Source organism: Galeopterus variegatus, unplaced genomic scaffold, assembly GCF_000696425.1.
Source record: "Galeopterus variegatus unplaced genomic scaffold, G_variegatus-3.0.2 Scaffold2404, whole genome shotgun sequence".
Taxonomy (NCBI): domain Eukaryota; kingdom Metazoa; phylum Chordata; class Mammalia; order Dermoptera; family Cynocephalidae; genus Galeopterus; species Galeopterus variegatus.
The window spans coordinates 219,643-242,323 of NW_007728515.1; the positions used below are offsets into that span (position 1 = coordinate 219,643).

A 22,681-nucleotide genomic window follows, 5' to 3' on the forward strand; every position below is an offset into this window, starting at 1 on the left:
GTCCAAAAGGGTGATGGGTCCAAAAGGGTGATGGCTGAAGAGGTAACCTAGGAGAAACAGGGAAGCTGCGGGCGCCCAGCAGGACTGGGGCCCGAGTTCTGTTGGGGGCACAGCCACCAATCCCTGCTCTGCTCAGGCACTGCGTGCTGGGAGCCTAGTCCTGCGACCTCTCAGAGGGCGTGTCAACCAGAGCAGCCTGTGTGTCCTGCTTTCTCCCAAAATGAAGAAAGGAGTGATTCTTTAATGGAGAGAAACCAGGGCCGAAGCAATAGTGTACATTCCAGTTTCAACAGTATTGCCCTTGAAAATGGATTTCATGGTCATCATAGCAACAGCAGCAGAAGCTATAGCCACACTTGCTGCTGTTGTGGCAGCATTGTTCATAGTAAAATGTCTAAGTTCCTTAAAGAAGTGGACAACTAGTGACAGTAAGAGTCAAAAATATGGTAAAAGCCCCACGCCTATTTTCAAGATGGCAACCAGTATGAACAAGAAACAGGAAGAATTGGAAGAGAAGGAACAGGGAACACACGAAGAAGTGAACGAAAAAGAACAGGGCAGCCAAACTTCGTGAGTATAAAATATAGCTCGGTTAATTGTAGAGAGACTGGCAACAGATGCTGATCAAAGGAAGAGGGACGATGATGGACTACACCAGGCCCCCTCTCTGAGGAACACAGGGCAGCGGCTGGAGGCCGATGCACACGCTTAGCTGGCTTCCGAGTGACACACAGACTTAAGGTCACTTTCCTGTAAAACTGGTTTTCAGAGGTAAGGGATAGTGGAGGGGACTGCGTCTTTTGCAGTAGTATGAAGGAAGGTATGAGAAGGGAAAGTTGTGCTCTTGTTTCTTGCCACAAGTTTGGCTTTTGATATTTCAAACCATGGTAAGAAAAAATTTTGTTTGGTCTGCCCTCACACAGAGACTGGAGTTTATGCAGCGATGAGGACTCACTTCCCCCGGGCGCGGCGGCGCACAATGGGCGCCACCTCACAGAGCCGGGCGCGACTGGACCTCGAACCACACTGCGGCGCGCGCCGCCGGTGGCAGATGGGCCCCTCCGGGCGGCGAGGTGGGTGGGTGGGTGCTTTGGCTGCAGGCGGGCCCCTTTCCGGGAACGGGGCGAGGAGGCGGTGCCTGACTTCTAACTAGCCTCAGCAGCGTCCTGCCGCAGTGGTAGGCACGCCTCTAGTTGCCACAGCAACCAGAAAGTGTGCCTGAAGACACGTGGGCAAACCGCCGGGCTGGCGGCCGCCTCTCACCTAGCCCAGACGCAGGGCGCCCTGCTGCCGCGCGATGGCGAGCGATCCAACTCCGCTTCCTTTCCTCCCAGATCCTCCCCGCCCCGCCTTCCTCTCCCTCCCGCCCCCGGTTGGCTTAGCTGTCTCCATTTTCCAGATCTTTCTCGAACCCGCAGCTTCTCGGGCAGCCGTTGCCGAGTGCTGACGGAAGCGGCCGAAGTGGAGGCCGGGCGCGGAGGGGCGGCTCGTGAGCCTCCCCAGCGTCAAGCGCGCAGGCGCAGATCCCAGTAACTGCCGGTTGGAGGTGGCCGAACCGCAGCGGGGGGAGATCTAGGCTGCAGAGTCTGCTCGGCGGGCGGCTTCTACCCCCACCCCGCGGTTTCCCGACGCGCCCTACCGTAGATTTTCTGCGTGGCGACTTGGGGTCTTCTGTCCTTTGCTTCTTGTAGGAGTCGCAGTCCAAGCAGCAACAACCCCAGAAAGGACGCAGTCCCGGCATCGGAGGCTTCAGCACCAGCACCCCAACCATTAGGCGGCGGGATGTCTGTGGTTGGCATTGACCTCGGCTTTCTCAACTGCTACGTCGCTGTAGCCAGGAGTGGCGGCATTGAGACCATCGCCAATGAGTACAGCGACAGGTGTACCCCGTAAGTGCCTCTTAGGGTCATGGCCCCGACCCGAAAACATTTTCTCCCTCCCTCACGTTTGTCCTGCCTGCTGGTTTCCTCGGATTGCCCCTCTCGTGCGGCCGAGCCCCGAGGTGACAGGTGTAGCCCATCAACTGCAATCTCTAGAGACCGCTGGTTGGCGGGCCCGGGTAGCAGTCGGACTTCTTCGCTCTTCAAAGCTGCTTTTCCTTCAAGGACAAGGGATCACACTAGTTTGTGCATCTCTCCTCTTTGTACCCCCACACGCCTTCCTCCCCATGCGGCTGTCCGCCAGAACTTGTGCTTTAGGTTGCGGGGAAAAGGGTGGTGTGGGAGCTCCTCGGCGTCCGAACATCGGAGAAAGATCTCGGGTTGCCTCTAGTGGGATTTGCACGGGATTATCGGCCGCGGGCATTCCCCGCTAGCTGAGTAGAGAGTTCTTCATCCTGCCGGTCCTCCTTTCCCTCTCTCTCTGAGTGGCAGCTTTCTCTCAGAAAAGTGAGAACTGAAAGCTTAGACTGCACACGTCAGAAGATGAATTGCAGGTTCATCTGGCCCCGAAAGCCATTTCTTATTGGGGGAGGTGAGGTGTGTGAGGTTTTACAAAACCCCGTGTCCTTGACAGTTGGGAGGTAATCGGACCGGTTTCCAGGGCGTAGGTTAATGGTGGATTAATAGGAAGAGACTCAGGTGTGGGGGTCATTAGCCTCGTGTATTGTTAATGTACGTCAGTTGAATGGAAAGTGGAGGGGTTAGATCCTACGAAAAGCATATTTCTTCGGAATGAATTGTTAGAGTCGGAGGCGACTATCCTGTATAAACGTCATGGTGGAGTGATTCTATTATAAACACTTGATGAAAAGACTTAGGAGTGGCATTATGTCATGGAAACATGTTTCCACGTGTTCCGTCGTTTCTCTGGTCTGGGAATTTTGTTGGCAAAGAATGTAATTAATACTAGGATATGTAAAACTAGCTTCTTATTGTAGGCTCCTGTTGCCAGTAATTTTATAAGAAAATTGTTCGTGTATTACTTTTTATGGAAAGGTCATTAAATCTATTAATTTGACTTTTCTGAATCGTCAAAAAATACCTTCGTATAAGACTAATCTTAACAAAGGTCAGTGTAAAATGATCTTTAAATGCCTAAGTTACTACAGTTCTGTGGATAGTTTAAAAACATGGCGAGGAGTTGTTGAAGAGCAGCTTACTTGAAGCAGTCTGTGCTTTGATTCCTTTCAAAGAATATTCTAAAAGGTTTGATGCCCTTTTGCTAGATGTACAAGTTATATTTCTGATATAGAAATTTTGGATATTTATATCCTCAAATATGGGCATAGATCAGTTGATCCTTATAGTACTGTTCGAACTCTTGCTTCTCCTTTGTATATCTTTTTCTGGCATTCATGCACAATGAGAGGCTGAAGCAGTAATTGTGAACTATTTATGAATTCATCTCTGCAAGATTTTGTTTTAAGCCATACGGATATGAGCTTCTAAAAGGACCAGGTCAATGGGGGCAGTCTTTGGCTATGACAGAAAAGTGAGAGATAAGGTGGAAATTCCCCTAGTCCTTAAAGCCCTATCCTAAAAGATCAGAAACAAGTACTAGAAGAAAGATACTGCATTTCCAGGCTCAGAAATCTCTTCAGTAGTAAGCCCGTGACTCTTTAAACAGTCTGGCCAGACTTACAGAAAGTTCTTTAAACATTGGGCTACTAGGGCCAGCCCGGTGGCGCACTGTTACAGTGCGCCGCTTGAGAAGCGCGGTGGCGCTCCCGCTGAGGGTTCGGATCCCACATACAGACCTGCCGCTCACTGGCTGAGCGAGGTGCGGGAGCAACACCGAGGGTTGTGATCCCATGGCCGGTCCCGGTCCGGTCCGGGCGCGACACTGAGGGTTGCGATCCATTGCCGGTCACGAAAAAAGACAAAAAAAAAAAAAAATTGGGCTACTAGAGTCTTCTAGAAGTCTCTTTGCCACTATTCTTAGGCATTTAGGCATATTGGCTGATTATATGTGGCTGAGATTTAATGTGATATTTCTGATTTGTGTGTAAGAAAGCCAATACTAATATTTAGATTTAATGCACCTGATCCAAGCTAGAAACTTGCTAAGGTAGAAGGATCAACTCTGCTCTGCTCTTCATGTCTCTGCATTGTCATTTACTACAGAGGTATATCTTTTGTTGTCACTGAACAAAAGTACTTTATGGTGGTCTGGTGCTCTTACACTGTGCATTTACTTTGTGGGTCTTAAATTATTGAGGAAAAACATAGCCCTTCCTGGTCCCATAACATTTATTCACTTACTGAATGTCTGTTAAGCAAAAAGCATTGTAACTATTAGAAAATCTTTAACTTACTGATACACCATAGTATTTAATAACACATATAAACTAGCTTTGTAAAAAAATGTTTTCCATATTCCGGATGCTGACATCAAGGTAGTATGGCAGAAGTATTTCTAATATGCAAATAAATTACACAGTAGAAAGATCTGTAAAGAGGAAGGAAATGTTAGTTGGTTTTAGCATCCATACTTTTTCCACATTTGTTTCATTCTTTAACATACTAGATTATTTATACATGGGAGGATCCCATGTATAAGGCAAGAAGGACAGCTAAATGAAAAAGAGAACTACTTAAGTTCTGGCCTTCAGTTAAGGGACCAACGGCAAGGAGTTTAACCTGTGTTTCTTCAGATTTAGCTTCTGTAAAGTTGGAGTGCTTGTACTAGCTTCCCATCACCTGCATAAGTTGAAGGAGAAAGAAATTAACATCATGCATAAATTGAAGAGAAAATAGCTTAAATTTTCTGAACATTTTTCCTTATTTAAAAAAAATATATATAAATAGTACATGCTCATTGTAGAAAATATAGGCACATTAAAAGATGAGATTAAAATTATAATACTTCCACCCAGAAATAAAACTTCCAGATGGTTTTCTCTGTGTATTTTCAAGGCAAGGGGAAAGATGTACTTTATGTTGTCTGGTAACCTCTTTCTTTGTAAAACATAGTATTTCTATACCGTCAGCCTTAGTGTTTGTATAATCATTAATTTAATCCTCTATTGGACATTCAGGTTGTTTATGATACTTGGGGTTTTTTTGTAAACAGTGCTGCAGTAACTATCTTTGTAATTAAATATGCAATCCTTATTTCTTCAAATAAATTCCTAGAGGTAGAATTACTGAGGATGTGCATTTTTAAGGCCTTAGACATGTTTGCATTGTTGAGTTAAGTGTAGATGTGGGGATTGGAATTTCCATCCTAGGCTTAATTATATCAAGGTGATTAGTTTCACGCATGAGGGAAAAAAACTACAGCCAAGAATTCTTATTTGGTATCAAATTAAAGTATGTGGTCAGCTATAACTGTGTTGATAATAAGATTGCTATGTGCCAACCGTTGTATGCCACTGTCATAAATATCACAATTCTGAGTTTTGATAATACTAGCTATCTTCTTTCCATAAGAAGCCTAAAGCAGAGTTAAGTAACTTGGCCAAGAACCAGTAAGCAGTGAAATGGATTTTGTTATGTACCTTTTTGACTCCAGAACCCAAATATTTTCATTATCCATTAGTATAAGTATGATAGATACAAACTAGGTTGATAGAGATGAAGGGACAAATTACCTGGCTGAGAACTTACTGTACAGAAAAGCATCTTTGCTCTGCCATCAATAAACTTCTATTTTTGTCTAGTTTCTAAGAACTATCTGTTTTCAAATGTTTTAATAATGCTTTTAAGTTATTTTAAGGACATGTAAAAATCTTTGAAAAGTTTATAAAAAAAAGTATATACACAAACATCAGTGTGAACATATGGAAGAAAGCATGTGGAAGACTATAAACTACTATTAACAATGGATATTTCTTGGAGGTAGAATTATGGAGGATCTGCTTTTCATTTATAGTCTGTAATGTTTTGAATTTTTATAGACCTATTTTACAATAAAGACTGTGGATTTTTTTTGATGAAACTCTTATTTCGCAGATTTTTGTCAGGTGTGTTGTTTTATCATCAAAATTTTGTATCATCAGCCTTAATATTCAGTTCTCTGGTTTTCTGTCTTCATTACTTTTTCACCATTCCTTTACCATTGTTGTGAATAATATGGGAAAATAATGTTTAAACACTGTCTCAGATGTGTGGGATATCCTCAGCGCATAAAAGTAGAAATCACTTACTTTGGTATATTAAAAATACCTGTACATAGAAAATGTCAAACTCCAGAGGTTGACCATCATTGTAGAAAGGAAGGATTTTTTATGGTGATAGCAAGTGGGGGGAGCAGGAGGCTTTTTCATTATTTTGGTTAAATACTGTCTTTACTGTAGGAGTTGGTTTTGTTTATGTTTTACTATGAGCTTATATTAACTTTGATTTAAAATATTTTAAATGCTGAAGAATTATACAAAGTATATCTCCCCCTTTGTCTCTTCCAAGGTCTAATGTGTATGTTTTTAGTTATACAAATATGTGATTACAAGTGCGTAGCTGGGATATTTTTCTTTTTTTTCTTTTTTTTTACGAAAGTGGAATTACATTACACTTTTTTTTTTACAAATTACTTTCTTTCACCTCTAAATATATTGTGGACATCTATTCAAACTTGTACATGGCTCTAATTTACCTCATTCTTTTTAATAGTGGTACAATATTTCATTGATAAAGTACTGTGAACATTTCAAATTATTATTTTGCTATTTCCAAACAAAAATTTAATGAATACCTTTTCTTTTTTAATCAAATTTGCTGAGGCGAGTGAAAGGGCATGTGATGTCTATTATGAGTTTAAAATGTTTAACATACCATTGATAGTCTTTTTAATATGTGGTCATTGCAATACACCTTAATGAGCATAGCTGTGTTCCTGCAGAACTTTATTACAAAAATAGATGGCAGGTGGTAGTTTGCAAACTCTTGGTTTAGGCAATTATAATCCACTGATCTTTAAAATTATTAGGCTTTGATATTTGTGTTTGAACTGGGTGAATTTTAAGATCATTTTTTAAAATAATAATTCTAGGGCCGGCCCGGTGGCACACTGGAGAGTGCACCGCTTGGGAGCACGGCGGCGCTCCCGCCGAGGGTTCAGATCCCATGTGGAGACCGGTTCCCGCTCACTGGCTGAGCGCGGGGCCGAGGGATGTGATCCTGTTGCCAGTCCCCGGTGCGGGCGCGACACTGAGGGTTGCGATCCCGTTACCGGTTAGTAAAAAAGACAAAAAAAAAAAAGGAAAAAAAAAATAATAATAATAATAATTCTAATCTGATAATAAAAAGTTAATGTATCTAATTTAATTGTCTAATGTACGTAATGAGCTTTTAAATATGGAAAAAAAATAATAATAATAATAATTCTAATCGGATAATAAAAAGTTAATGTATCTAATTTAATTGTCTAATGTACGTAATGAGCTTTTAAATATTGACTACCTGTGTAAATGTCTGTGTGATTTCTATTAAGGGTTTCAAGTTATTAGCTTATTTATGAATTATGTTTATTAAGCATTTGGAAACTCTCAAAGGAATTATTTTTAATAAGTTGTTAAAATGTTTAATCCTTTGTTCATAATGAAAGGTTGGAAACTTTGTTATTAGTAAATCATATATGCCTAGAAGTCTTGTTTTTAAGTTGCAAGCAAGAAAGCAAATGACCAGTCCTTTTGTGACCATTCCTCCCCCTGCCTCTTCTAGGGCAACATTTTTTCTAAATAGTTAAGTTTGAGAAACAATATCCAGACATTTCTGTCACTGCAGAACTTCTCAGATACCTTAATTTGTTCATAATCGTTGAAGTTCTCCAAGAAAAGGATGTTTACCCAAGCTTATTTGAACCTCTAAGGAATTATGTTTCACAGAACACTATTTGGAAAGTGATGCTCTAGAGCAGTGGTTCTCAACTGGAGGCTATTTTGCCCTATAAGGGACATGTCACAATATCTGAAGATATTTTTGGTTGTGACACCTGGAGGGTAGGAGAGGTACTACTGGCATCAAGTGAGTAGAGGTCAGGAATGCTCCTAAAATTCTACAGTGCACGGTACAGCCCCAGTCTCCCAACAAAGAATTACATGGCCCAAAATGTCAGTAGTATCAAGGTTGAGAAATCCTGTGGAAATCTTGGCAACCACAGTTGCTCCACGGTTAATGATTTCAGAGCCAAACTGGCAATGTAATGTGTGACCCCTTGATTAAAACGTATTGGTTACCATCTCATCATCATCACCATTAATCCAGCTGTTATGTTTCTCACTGTCTACTCCTAGTAGAGGAGGCTAAGAATATTAATTTTGATTTTATGGAACTGGCAAGGGAAATAGAAAAAAATAGTAGTATTTTTAAAGCTTAAGTCGTAAAATTGAAAGGTTTTGGATCTTAGTGGAGATTAACAAGAAAGGAACAAATTTAGAGTGCTGACCTCTCAGGTGAGAAATCTTAGTCTTTCCTCATTATGTTTTTTCTCCAACCTAATCATTCTTGGCCTTGTAAAAATAAATTTTATGGGAGAAAATTAATCTTAAATTGTAAGGGAAAAATACAGATGCAACTTTCATAAAGTAACATCCTGTCATTTGATTTCTGTGCCCCTCTACTACTAAAAGGAACATAGTATATTTGTAAGCTTTGTTTATTTAGAACTTTGTGGCATTTTCTGAGAATCTGGGACTACCACAATGGTGGCAACATCAGACTGGATATTATAGATTTAAGCTGCATTGTAAGCCCTCCTCTCCCCCGTTTTTTTAAGGGGTAAAAAGAAATTTCTAAATTAAGTGATTGTTTATTTACTTTTTTTTTTATGTTAAGTGAAATAAGCCAGGCACAGAAAAAACACTGCTCAAAGACAGAAAAGCAACAATTACAATAATACCTGAACTTTCAAAAGGAGAGAACAGAACTGTGATTACTAGAGATGGGAAAAGGGGAGGAGGGATAGCGAGAAATTTAAGGGTCACAAACAATGATTACGTTTTGTAATGGTGCATATACTCATTCTGATTTAATCATCACATATTGTACACAGGTATTGATATTCAACTCTGTACCTCACAAATTTGTATAATCAATTATGTTTCAGTAAAAACGAGTAGATATTCAACTGCTGTTTCTTCCTCCCCCAAAATGAAATTTCTAAATAATAGTTGAAATAATCTATGAAAAGTATAATATAAATAAATTGTTATATACATTTGGATAAAATATATCCTTTTCTGTAAAAAACTTTTACATTAGCCTAATATGTCTTACAATGTGTCTACTTCCTTTGGTATTACTAAGTCAGGTAAAAGTTTTGAGAGAGAATAGGTGTTTAATTTATTTGGATTTTTCTGAAAATCCTTGGGAGGTATTATTATTGATTGATTGACTTTTGGCGGCTGGCCAGTACGAGGATCTGAACCCTGACTTTGCCATGATAAAGACATACTCTAACTGAGCTAACCAGCCTATTTTTTATTTAATGGATGTAAAATTCTAGAATCTTTTAGAAGATTGGAGGAAGGCATTTCAAGTCCTTTAGCTTTGTGAGGTAGGTTTTCTATGTATTTGAAACTGGGTGTTTCCAAGCCCAGTTATATTACAGATTTTTTTAAAACCTTAAAATTGCCTATTTTTAACTTCAGAGAGTATCTGGTAACTGTTAAGCTTTTTTGTGAAGTGATGCATGTGTGAAGCATACTTCAAAGAAAGTAGCACTTAATAAATGATAAATGAATCTGAATCTTATTTGGATCTACTGTTCTAACAGAAATTAAACTATTGAGAAAAACCTGAGAATAACATTTTCAGTGCATTCAACTTATGGTAGCCTAGTATTGAAAAATTAGAAATATTTGGAAGTGCATCCAAATAATGGAGTTTGTAACAAAGAGAATTATAAGCAGGGTTGAGAAATGGAAGTCCATTTTTTCTCTGATAGATGAGTTTTAGGATGGGATGCGAGTCATCCACATTGATTACTATATTGGATATGCCAGTTTTTAATCTGGCAGAGAATATGTTGAATCAAGGAGTTATTTGCAAAAGATGTGAAGATGTCAGCTGAGCCACTGATTCTTGCTATATCCTTATTTTCCTGTTTTCACCAGATCTGAATTAGAGAACAGTAACTTGGATTACCTCCTTTTAACATTTCAGTCCATCGCTTTTAACATTTTAGTCCTAAATATGTATCTGCTTGGATGTCTCAAAGGTAACTTAAACACAGCATGTCCATAATAGAACTTGTGATTGTCCCTCCCCAAACCTGTCCCTCTTACAGTGTTTTCTGTCTCATTGAATGTTACCATCATCTTACCCTCTTATACAAACTGGAAACCTAGACATTATTGTCACTTGCCTTTTCCTACAATCTAGTCCAGCATGGTTAATTAAAAATGTGAGCCACATATAATTTTAAATGTTCTAGTAGCTACATTAAAAAGGTAAAAAGAAGTAGGTGGATTAATTTTAATATATTTAACTCGGTATATCCAAAATCTTTTTTTTTTTTTTTTGGCAGCTGGCCGGTAATAAGTATTAAATCGCAGACCATGGTGTTATTAACATCACTCTCTAACCAACTGAGCTAACTGGCCAGCCCCAGTATATCCAAAATCTTATTTCAACATATAATCAGTGTTTTAAAATTGTGATAATTTACTTTTTTAAATTCTTTCTCCTCCTGTCTCAGCTGCCATCCTGATATAGGTTCTTGATAACTTCTTGCCCTCCTCTCCTCAGTTCACACTATAGTCAAAATGATCTCTAACAAACTCTCTCTACCTACCCCTCCTCTCTCTGCCACTCCTGTCATCATTTATTCATCCTTCTGATCTTATTACTTCCTCAGGTAAGCCTTTCCTGACCCTCCTCCTTTAGGTCAATTCCTGTTATCTACTTTTACAGTGCCGTCTGCCTCCTCTGCTGTAGCACCTAGTTTACTTTCATTTATGTAAATTGATACCATTGTAAGATTCAAGAGAACCAAAACTATCTCTTTCTTTGTTTCCTCGCTTACTGTATCTCTAGCACTAACAGAGTGGCAGGCATATAGTAATTATTCAACAATCCTCTATTAAATCAACTAAATGAACTTTTTAACTGTGCCTTCGCTGCAAATCATTTGGTCCCCAATATAACAGTGGCTTGTTCATCCCTTGAGAAACATTGCTGTTGGATATTGCCTCCAATTTGTATTATATATCATCATGCAGTGTCCTCTGCATTATTCAAAAACTTTTAGTTAATTTCCATTACCTACTGAATACATTTCAAATTTATAATCTGGCATAATAGACCCTAGATAATCTAGTCTCAGTACTGTTTCATCAGTCTGTTCTATGACACTAACCAAACTGTATTTTTCCTAGTCTCCAAATAAGCATTGCTGTTAGGAGCTATCATTCAGTTCATTTAGTAAGTACCTTTACCAGACAATGGTCTAGGCCAATCCCATTCAGTAGAACTTTCTATTCTACTGTATATCTGTTCTGTTCTATGTATATTCTGTTCTCTGTATGTCCACCAGCTACGTGTGGCTGTTGAGCACCTGAAATGTTACTGGCCACATGTTGGATAGGACAGATCAAGGTAGTGGGTATTCTTTACCTTACCCTCATGGAGTTCATGTTCTGGCGTAGATAACAGTCAGTAAACAAATTTTGTCAGATGGTGATACATTCTATAGAAACAAATAAAATTGGGTAGACTGTATGAGGTGTGTGTTGGGTAGGACCGGGAATGTTGTTTATGTAGGATGGTCAGGGAAGGTGTCTCTGGTAAGCTGATATTTGAGCAGAGACCTGAAAGAAGTGATAGCGCAAGCCATATGGATGTATTTAGATGAACTCAGAAAGAGGGAGGGAACAGTATGTACAAACGCCCTGAGAAAAAAAAATTTTTTTAAATTTTTTCTAAATGCCCTGAGGCAGAAGCGTGCTTGGCATATTTGAGAAATAGCAAGACCAGTAGGCCTGGATTGAATTTACAGAGTAGAACAGCTAAGGACCAGACCATGAAGGGATTTATTGGCTGTTGGGGGGTAAGCTTTTACTTTGTGAGACAGGACACCATGGGAGGGTTTTCAGCAGAGGAGTTTCATGATCTTAGTCTTTAAGATCACTCTGGCTATCATGTTAAAAATAAATTTATATTCCAGAAATATCCTTTTTTCCACAAGACATATATTAAATTCTTTGCTTTCAAGTCTTAATTCAGAAGTCAACTCTTCTGCTTGCTTTTCCTAAGACTTGTTTTCTAGATGTGATTGTTCTCTTCTTAGCTTGTATCGTTAATAATCCTATAGATTCTATGTTTTGTTTTGTTTTTTCCAGTAGACTATAAATTCTCCAAGGACAGGGATTGTGGCTTGTATACACACAGTACCTGTAAGTGCTTGTTGATGGAATAGTTTTTTGTACTTATAACTGAAATCATGGAAACATTTTCTTGAATCATAACATGAAGTGGTATTTTGATGAAAATGTTATTCTATACTTGCTTTTATATTACATTTAAAATTCAGTAATTATAATAGCAACCATTTATATAATATTATGTGCTGAGTTTTTTCAAAGCATTTACCTATGTCCATTCTCTTAATCCTTACGTAACTCCATGAGCAGGTATTGTCATCACTTTATTCTAGATGGGAAGCTGAGGCAAATAATGGTTATGTAAATTTCCATATGGTTGCTCAGCTGTTAAGTGGCAGAGCCAGTATTTGAATTCAAGCAGCCTGACCTTAATACAGTTATTTTTTTTAATAGATCATAAACCAGTAGAATTTGAGAAACAATTTTGGGTACCAACATGGTATTGCCAACTATTAGGACATTTTTCAAAATTCTAACATTTATTCTGACCACCATTCCATTATTTAGGAAAGTTTTAAAATATGTAAAATTTTAATTTACATAAACTTCTTTTAAAATAGTATATGGTTATATTAATCCTTTAAAATTCATTTTTGTAGGAAGAGAGGCAAAATAATTAGCACATTAATCTAAAAATACTATGAGAATAACTTTTTTCCCCCCCCTGTTTAGAGCCTGTATATCATTGGGGTCAAGAACTCGAGCCATTGGAAATGCGGCTAAGAGCCAGGTAAATTGTTAATGTGCATGTTTTGACTCATAGGAAGAATGAACTGAATCTTGGTAAATAAATCTCCATGTTATGTAGTTAAGAGTGAGAAAAATATGAAAGATCCTAACATCTTTGTACTTTATTAGATATATTTTGCTTTGGTTGTAAAATATTTCTTGAATTTTATATTTTTATTTTATTTTTTTCAATAGTGAAGTCAGGGTGTGCTACCATGTAACATCAATTTTTCCCTATATGGTTACTTTCTATGTAGGATATTCTATCTGGAACATACATTTCAATGACAAGTCAGCTATGTCTGTGTAAAAGAAGGTGGGGAAAATAGAGGAACTAATTTTAGAGTAGCCCAATGTGGCAATCACTACTTTACATGGAGTCTGTTTAAATATTTATATTTCTAGGCTTCTGGAATGCTGAATATGAATAGAACATTGACTTTTAACATTACATATCATAGGTTGATTTTTCTTGGACTTTGTTTACTTCCCTGAACCAAAAGTATTTAATAATTACTTCTTACACTTTATATGTACTTGGGTCATCTTTTTTTCCGTATATAATAACTTTCTTTAGTGGGGCTTTTTTCTTCATGACTTTGTAGGGATAATTGACTAATTTATCCAGGAGTTTTTATTTACGATTTTTATCAAGTCCGTCTCTTACAATTGCCCTATACAGGGGGTCTTCAAAAGGTTTGTGGAAAGATTCACATTGTCTTTTAATTCTATTTTTCCATGAACTTTTTGAAAGTACCCTCATATATGAACATGTTACCTTCTCTTCTGCTTTCATATTGTACATAAACAAATGTTGGGTTTGTGCTGAAATGGCCCCTTCACTTAAATTTATATCTTATTTTCTGGATGATATTCTAAGTGTATCACAGATAGAATCTCTAAAAAAAAGCAACTTATAAAGTCATTTCTTCTAAAGAGCTGAAGAGACCAACAAGGTAATTCAGCATTCCTGTAGTTTTCATCTCATAATTGAAGATCATGATCTATTTGGCTTTAAAGATCACTAAGAGGACAGCAACTGCATCTCAGTAATATTCTGTAGTTTGAACTACATGTTCTAGTTAAAAAGTAAATCACTTTTCCAAAATACAAGCCACTTACAAAGTAAGACACTTTTAGCACCATGCTACATGAAAGTGGTTTTAGTTTACTACCCTAGGAGCAATTCTCAGCAATGGAACCAACATACTAGTGTACATAAAAAATTTCAGAAAGAATTAGATATTGAGAGGAAAAGAAAAACTGGACAATTAAAAACAGTTTAAATGAAAACAGAAATGAAACTAGAAAAATAAGATATTAATTCACTAGAGCAAACGTGTAGAGGAAAACCAAAGAGATGAGTTGTAGGTAGGTTTTCATTATATTATTTGAAAACTTTTAAAGTTTTATTCTTTCTCCTTTGAAAGATACTAATTTTGAACGTGACATTCCTAGAAAGGAGGGGAATTTGGTGGCCAATAGTTAAGATGTTCACCTTCTCATTGTATAACTTTACTATCAGTTGGAAACCAGAAAAAGGAATGATTACGTGTAATTCTGAACTTGGATGTGTAGGATAATGGGATTTGGTGGTTCTCAAGTATTAGGATAGTATTTTATTTTGCATTCATTAAATAATTGATTAATACAAGTGTTTACTGCCAACAGATAGTCACGAATGTAAGAAATACAATTCATGGCTTCAAAAAGTTTCATGGGCGATCATTTGATGATCCCATTGTGCAAACTGAAAGAATCAGGCTTCCCTATGAACTGCAGAAGATGCCTAATGGAAGTGCAGGAGTTAAGGTAAGCTTTATTCCCAGAGTACAAATATATCTTCAGATTAAACCGAATATGATAATATTGCTATTTGTAATTTGTAGTTTAACTTTTTTCCTCTGGCTACAGTACGTACACACCCAAGAGATAGGCAGTTTTTGTAATTTTAGTGAGTGCAAAAATATTGTAATTTAGATAATAGTACTTGCAATTCAAATAATACTTTTATTGTCAAAGAAAAAATGTTATTTGGAGAACTCTAACCAGGTGAGCAGTTTTTAGGGGATAAGGTAGATGTATATGTGATTTACAAGAATAGACCCAAAAAGTATGTTAATTGTTAGAGTTTTTAATTTAGAAAGAATCTTAAAACATATTAGAAATATTAAAGTAAACTTTTCTTCCAAGTATTAGATGAATTCTGGATTTTTTTTTTCCTTTGGTGACTGGCCAGTACCTTGGTGTTATAAGGCTGTGCTCTACCAACTGAGCTAAGCTGGCCAGATCTGGATTCTAGATTTTTAATTCTACATTCCAAGGCAGTAAGTCAGATTGGTTAAGAAAAACATTTGTGGTGATTTTTTAAAAACTACCAGAATACCTTAAAACATGTTGTTACTATATGACCTACCAAGTCCACTCCTAGGTATATACCCAAGAGAGTTGAAATGTAAATCCACACAAAAACTTGTACGTGAATGTTCATAACAGCATTGTTCATAATAGCCAAAAAGTGAAAACAATCCAAGTATCCATAAACTGATGAGTGGATAAGCAAAATGTGGTATATCTATACAATGGATTATTATTTGACCATAAAAAGGAATGAAGTATTGATATGTGCTGCAACATATATGAACCTTGAAAATATGCCAAGTAAAAGAAGCCAAATACAAAAGGCCACATACTATATGATTCCATTTATATGGAATGTCCAGAATAGGACAATTTCATAGAGAAAAAGTAGTTTAGTGATTGCTAAGCGTTTATGGTGAAGGGGAAATGGGAGGTGACTGCTAATAGTTACAGTGTTTCATTTTGGGTGATGAAAATGTTCTACAATTAGATAGTGGTGATCATTGCACAACTTGTGAATATACTCAAAACCATTAAACTGTATACTTCAGAAGGATGAACTTTATGCTGTGTGCATTATATATTGATAAAGCTATTTTTAATAACTAAATTTGATATGTGTGTTATGGATATGTACATATTTCCATTTTTAGAAGAGGGTTCTGACTACAAAATGGATGATGAATTCTAATAAGGAGACAGGAGGCTGCAACAATAATTCAGGGAAGACATCATGAGTGTTAAAGATAAGGAAACAAATTGCAAAGCCATATTTTAGGTGAAATTTGTGGGTCAAGGGTTATTATCTGGGAAGCTGAATGGGTGATGATAGCAACACATGAGATAAAAATAATATTCAGATGTCCCTTAGATATGATAAGCTTTGGTAATGATCACCTGGAGTAGTTTTATTGTATTCCAGTTTAGAATTTAAGCTATTTAAATTCTTTTGCTTCTACTCTTTAAAATGAAAATAAATAGATCATGCTTTGGGAATAGGTTGAGGAAAAACAAAATAAATGTTTTTGAAGAAAGCCAAAACCTGATTTTTGAGTGGAACGATTTTTAAAATTTTATTTTGTTCTGTTTTAGCATTTATTTGTACATATTTCTCAGGTACAGTGTGTTGTTTCAGTACACACATTGATTCACTTCAAATAAACAGCATAGCTTTGTACACATTTAGTCCACCATTGCCCTCCCCTCCTCCCCAGCCGGCCCCATCCCTCCTGGCCTCTCTCATAACCATTACTCTACTCTCTACTTCTATGAGAACCACTTTTTTTTTAGATTCCATATATAAGTGAGATCAGACAGTATTTGTCTTTCTGTGCCTGGCTTACCTCACTTAAAATGGTGGTCTCCAGTCGTATCCATGTTGCTGTAAATGACAGGATTTATTCTTTTTTAAAAAATAGCTAAATAGTATTCCATTATGTTTATGTGCCACAGTTTTTATTCATTCACCTATTGATGGGCATTTAGGTTGGTTCTGTTACTTGGCTATTGTGAATAGTGTTGCTATGAACATGGGAGTGCAGGTGTCTCTTCAATATATTGATTTCATTTCCTTTGGGCATAAACCCAGTAGTGGGATTGCTGGGTCATAAGGTAGTTCAATATTTAGTTCTCTGAAGAACCTCCATACGGTTTTCCACAATGGCTGTGCCAATTTGCATTCTCACCAACAATGTAGGAGGGTTCCCTTTTCTCTGCATCCTCAACAGCATTTATTTTCTGGATTTTTTATAATAGCTATTCTAACTGCAATAAGATATCTCATTATGGTTTTAATTTGCATTCGCCTGATGAATAGTGATTTTGAGCATTTTTCATGTGCCTGTTGCCTATTTGTATGTCTTTTGAGAAATGTCTATTCAGATTCTTTGCCTATTTTTTTAATTGGGTTATTTGGTTTTTTGCTGTTGACTTGAGTTTTTTTTTATATATTCTAGGTATTAGCCCCTTGTCTGATGTATAGTTTACAGACACTTTCTCCTACTCGGTAGGTTGTCTTCTAACCTTGTTGATTGTGTCCTTTGCTGTGCAGAAGCTTTTTAGTTTGATGTAAGTCCCATTGGTCTATTTTTGCTTTAGTTCAAGTCTTGTTCAAAAAAGCGCTGCCTTTTCCTGTTTTGTGTAGTGTTTCCCCTATGGTTTCTTCTAGTAGTTTCATAGTTTTGGGTCTTAAAGTTAAGTCTTTAATCTATTTTGAGTTGATTTTTGTGTGGTGAGAGATGGAGGTCTAGTTTCAGTCTTCTGCATGTGGATAACCAGTTTTCTCAGCACCATTTATTGAAGGCTGTCCTTTCTCCATTGTCTATTTTTGGCACCTTTGTTGAAAATTAGTTGGGTATACATGTGTGGATTTATTTCTGGGCCCTCTATTCTTTTCCATTGGTCATTTTGTGCTTTTTTATGCCAGTACCATGCTGTTTTGGTTACTATAGTTTTACAGTATATTAGGAATCAGGTAGTATGATGCCTACAACTTGTTCTTTTTCTTTAAGGTTGCTTTGGCTGTATGGGGTCTTTTGTGGTTCCATACAATTTTTAAGATCTTTTTTTCTATTTCTGTGAGGAATGTCATTGGTATTTTGGTAGGGATTGTGTTGAATCTGTAGATTACTTAGGGTAATATGGACATTTTGATGATATTCTTCCAATCCATGAACAGGGGATATATTTCTATTTATTTCTGTCTTCAATTTCTTCACCAATATTTTATAGTTTTCATTGTAGAGATCTTTCACCTAACTGGTTAAATTTACTTCTAGGTATTTCATTTTCTTGGTGGCTATTGTGAATGGGATTACTTTCTTGATTTTTGTCTTCAGATATTTGGTTATGGTCATATAGAAACATTATTGAATTTTGGGCCGGCCCGGTGGCTCACTGCTACAGTGCGCCACTTGGGAGCATGGCGGCGCTCCGGCTGAGGGTTCGGATCCCACATACAGATCGGCCACTCACTGGCTGAACGATGTTATGGTCATATAGAAACATTATTGAATTTTGGGCCGGCCCGGTGGCTCACTGCTACAGTGCGCCACTTGGGAGCACGGCGGCGCTCCGGCTGAGGGTTCGGATCCCACATACAGATCGGCCACTCACTGGCTGAACGAGCTGCGGGCGCAACACCGAGGGTTGCAATCCCGTTGCCGGTCCCGGTCCAGTACGGGCGTGACACTGAGGGTTGCGATCTGTTGCTGGTCACGAAAAAAGACAGAAAGGAAAAAAAAAGAAACATTATTGATTTTTGTGTGTGGACGTTGTATCCTGCCACTTTACTGAATTCATTTATTCTAATACTTTCTTGGTGGAGTCTTTAGGGTTGTCTATGTATACGATCATGTCATCTTCAAGTAGGGATATTATTGATTTTTGTGTGTGGACGTTGTATCCTGCCACTTTACTGAATTCATTTATTCTAATAATTTCTTGGTGGAGTCTTTAGGGTTGTCTATGTATACGATCATGTCATCTTCAAGTAGGGATACAATTAACAGAGTGAAGAGACAACCTATAAACTGGGAGGAAATATTTGCAAGCCATACGTCAGATAAGGGGTTAATATCCAAAATTTATAAGGAGCTCAAACAACTCTATAGAAAGATTAAACGGGCGAGGGATAGAATTGAATGGACATTTATCAAAAGAAGAAATACAAATGGCCAACAGATATATTAAAAAATGCTCAACATCACTAATCATTAGGAAATGCAAATTAAAACCACAGTAAGACATCAACTCACACCAGTCATAATGACTATTATCAAAAGGATGAAAGATAACAGGTGTTGGTGAGGATATGGAGGAAAGGGAATCCTCTTTACACTGTTGATGGAAATATAAATTAGTATAGCCATTATGGAAAACTGTGGAGGTTTCTCAAAAAACTAAAAATAGAACTGCCACATGATCTAGCAATCTCACTTGTGCGTATTTGCTCAAAAGATTAGAAATCAGTATGTCAAAGAGATGCCTGTCAGCATTCTCACATTCATTGCAGCACTATTTACAATAGCCAAGTTATGGAATCAACCTACATGCCCATAAATAGATGAATGAAGAAAATGGGATATACAATATATACACAATGAAATACTATTCAGCCTTAAAAAAATTTTTTGTCATTTGCGATAACAGGGATGGAAGTGGAGACCATTATGCTAAGTGAATAAGCCAGGAGCAGAAAGATAAATACTACATGTTCTCACTCATGTATAATCTAAAACAATCAAACGCAAAGAAGCAGAGTAGAATTGTGGTTGCCAAAGGCTGGGGGGTGTGGCGTAGGGGGTGAAGAGTGTGAGATGCTGGTCATAGCACACAAAGCCTCAATTAGACAGGAGAAATCAGGTTTGTTATTTTTTTTTTGGTGATATATCACACAGCCTGGTGAATATAGTAAATAATAATGTATAGTACATTTCAAAATTGCTAAGAGAGTAAATTACAAATGTTCTCACCACAAAAAACAAGTATTTGAGGTGATGGATAGGTTAATTGGCTTGACTTAATTATTCCATATTGTATGCATAAATCATAACTTCACTTTGTACCCCACAAATATATAACTATAGTTTTTAAAATTATAATTAAAAAATAAAAATTAAATGAAAAAGTTATTCTAACAATTTACGTACGAGAAGTATCTAAATTCAGGAAACAAGGTTGAATTTGAGAATTTTCTTTCATACAAGACTAGACACTAAATCTTTGATGGCAGTTTACCTTATCATAAAAATGAACAAGATGAAATTTCCTGCCAGCACCAATATTTAGTCAGATTTTCTTGTCGAGAAAGTGTTAACAGAGTACAAGTTTTTTAATGTGCTGATATCTTACCTTTTCTTTTTGCTTATGATCATATCCATAGTTTGGAGCAGTCGCCGTTCCAGGGCTAGAATGTCTGTGTCAGTCACATTCCTACAATAAGCACAAACTGTTAGCAAAATGTTTTGGGGTCCCACCCTTGAGCATAATACAAGGCATCTTACGAGACACATAACCTCAATTGTTACCCAGTAATTCAAGGAACTGCCTTTTTCTAGAAAATATTAAAATGACTATTGTAAGCTAAAATGCTTTTGTTGTCATTTCTTATAGCTAAATTTTTCTGGGGTCTCAGGACAACGAAAGGTACTTTGCTATCTTACGGTCTTTCTTAGCTTTGATTCAGTGACATTTAGGATGTATGTTTAAGCACACTTTTAACATGGCATTGTCTCGATAACTTCGTATAATGTATGCTATACGAAGTTATTACGAGACTCATCTCACCCATAAAGACTCACATAGATTAAGAGTGAAAGGATGGAAAAAGATCTTCCATGCAAATGGAAAAGAATAACGAGCTGGAGTAGCTCTACTCATATCAGACAAAATAGACTTTAAACTAAAATCCATAAAAAGAGACAATGAGGGTCACTACATAATGATAAAAGGACTGATGCATCAAGAAGACATAACAATCATAAATATATATGCACCCAATGTTGGAGCAGCCAACAGATTTATAAAACAAACTCTGTTAGACCTAAAGAAGGAAATAGACACTAATACCATAATTGCAGGGGACCTGAACACCCCACTGTCAATATTGGACAGATCTAGGCAAAGAATCAGCAGAGAAACACAAGATCTTAACAATACTCTAGACCAATTGGACTTGGCAGATATCTACAGAACATTCCATCCAACAACCTCAGAATATTCATCTCATCAGCACATGGATCATTCTCCAGGATAGATTACATATTAGGACACAAGCCAAGTCTCAACAAATTCAAAAAAATTGGAATTATCCCCTGTATTTTCTCAGACCACAATGGATTAAAACTAGAAACCAATAACAAACGAAACTCTGGAAACTACAGAAACACATGGAAATTAAACAGCATTCTACTTAATGACTTATGTGTCCAAGAAGAAATCAAGCTGGGTAAGGATATAACCAAAAAAGAAAACTACAGGCCGATATCCTTGATGAATATAGATGCAAAAATCCTCACTAAAATACTAGCAAACAGAATACAGCAACACATACATAAAATTATTCACCACAATCAAGTGGGATTCATACCAGGGATACAAGCTTGATTCAACATACACAAATCAATAAATGTGATACACCATTTTAATAAAGTCAAACACAAGGACCATATGATCATCTCTATTGATGCTGAAAAAGCATTTGATAAAATTCGCACTCATTCATGACAAAGACCCTCTATAAGTTAGGTTTAGACGGAAAGTATCTCAACATAATTAAAGCCATATATGACAAACCCACTGCAAATATCATCCTGGATGGGGAAAAGCTGAAAGCTTTTCGTTTAAGAACAGGAACTAGACAAGGATGCCCACTCTCACCACTCCTATTCAACATAGTATTGGAAGTACTAGCCAGAGCAATCAGAGAAGAGAAGGAAATAAAGGGCATCCAGATTGGAAAACAAGTCAAGCTATCCCTGTTTGCAGATGACATGATCCTATATATCGAAAAGCCTAAAGCCTCTACAAAAAAACTCTTGCAGTTGATAAATGATTTCAGTTCAGTAGCAGGATACAAAATCAACACACAAGAATCAGTAGCATTTCTTTTCTCCGTTAGTGAACATGCAGAAAGAGAAGTCAAGAAAGTCTGCCCATTTACAATAGCCACCAAAAAAATAAAATACATAGGAATTGAGTTAACCAAGGATGTGAAAAATCTCTATAATGAGAACTACAAACCACTACTGAGAGAAATTAGAGAGGATACAAGAAGATGGAAAGATATCCTATCCTCTTGGATTGGAAGAATCCACATTGTGAAAATGGCCATACTACCCAAAGTGATATACAAATTCAATGCAATCCCCATCAAAATTCCAAAGACATTTTTCTCAAAATAGGAAAAAACTCTCCAGACATTTATATGGAATAATAAAAGACCACGCATAGCCAAAACGATGCTGAGCAAAAAAAATAAAGCAGGAGGCATAACACTACCTGACTTTAAGCTATACTACAAAGCTATAATAACCAAAACAGTATGGTACTGGCATAAAAACAGATACACTGATCAATGGAATAGAATAGAGAATCCAGAAATCAACCCACACACTTACGGCCATCTGATCTTTGACAAAGGCACCAAGCCTATTCACTGGGGTAGGGAGTGCCTCTTTCTGACATACTTTCTGACACCATTCAGCAAGTGGTACTGGGAGAACTGGATATCCATATGGAGGAGAATGAAACTAGACCCATACCTCTCACCATATACTAAAATCAACTCAAAATGGATCAAGGATTTAAATATACACCTTGAAACAATAA

At 37.3% G+C, this 22,681-nt stretch overlaps 1 protein-coding gene across 1 annotated transcript in view; it reads left to right on the forward strand.

Annotated features, from left to right (window-relative positions):
- Positions 1–1,568: 1,568 nt before the first annotated feature.
- Positions 1,569–22,681, forward strand: part of HSPA4L (heat shock 70kDa protein 4-like) — a 57,087-nt gene continuing 35,974 nt past the window's right edge. Inside the window, exons 1-3 of the mRNA XM_008581614.1 lie at positions 1,569–1,889; positions 12,935–12,992; positions 14,663–14,803. Coding sequence (XP_008579836.1) covers positions 1,783–1,889; positions 12,935–12,992; positions 14,663–14,803 — 306 coding nt within the window. The 5' untranslated portion in view covers positions 1,569–1,782. The remainder of the gene's footprint in view (positions 1,890–12,934; positions 12,993–14,662; positions 14,804–22,681) is intronic.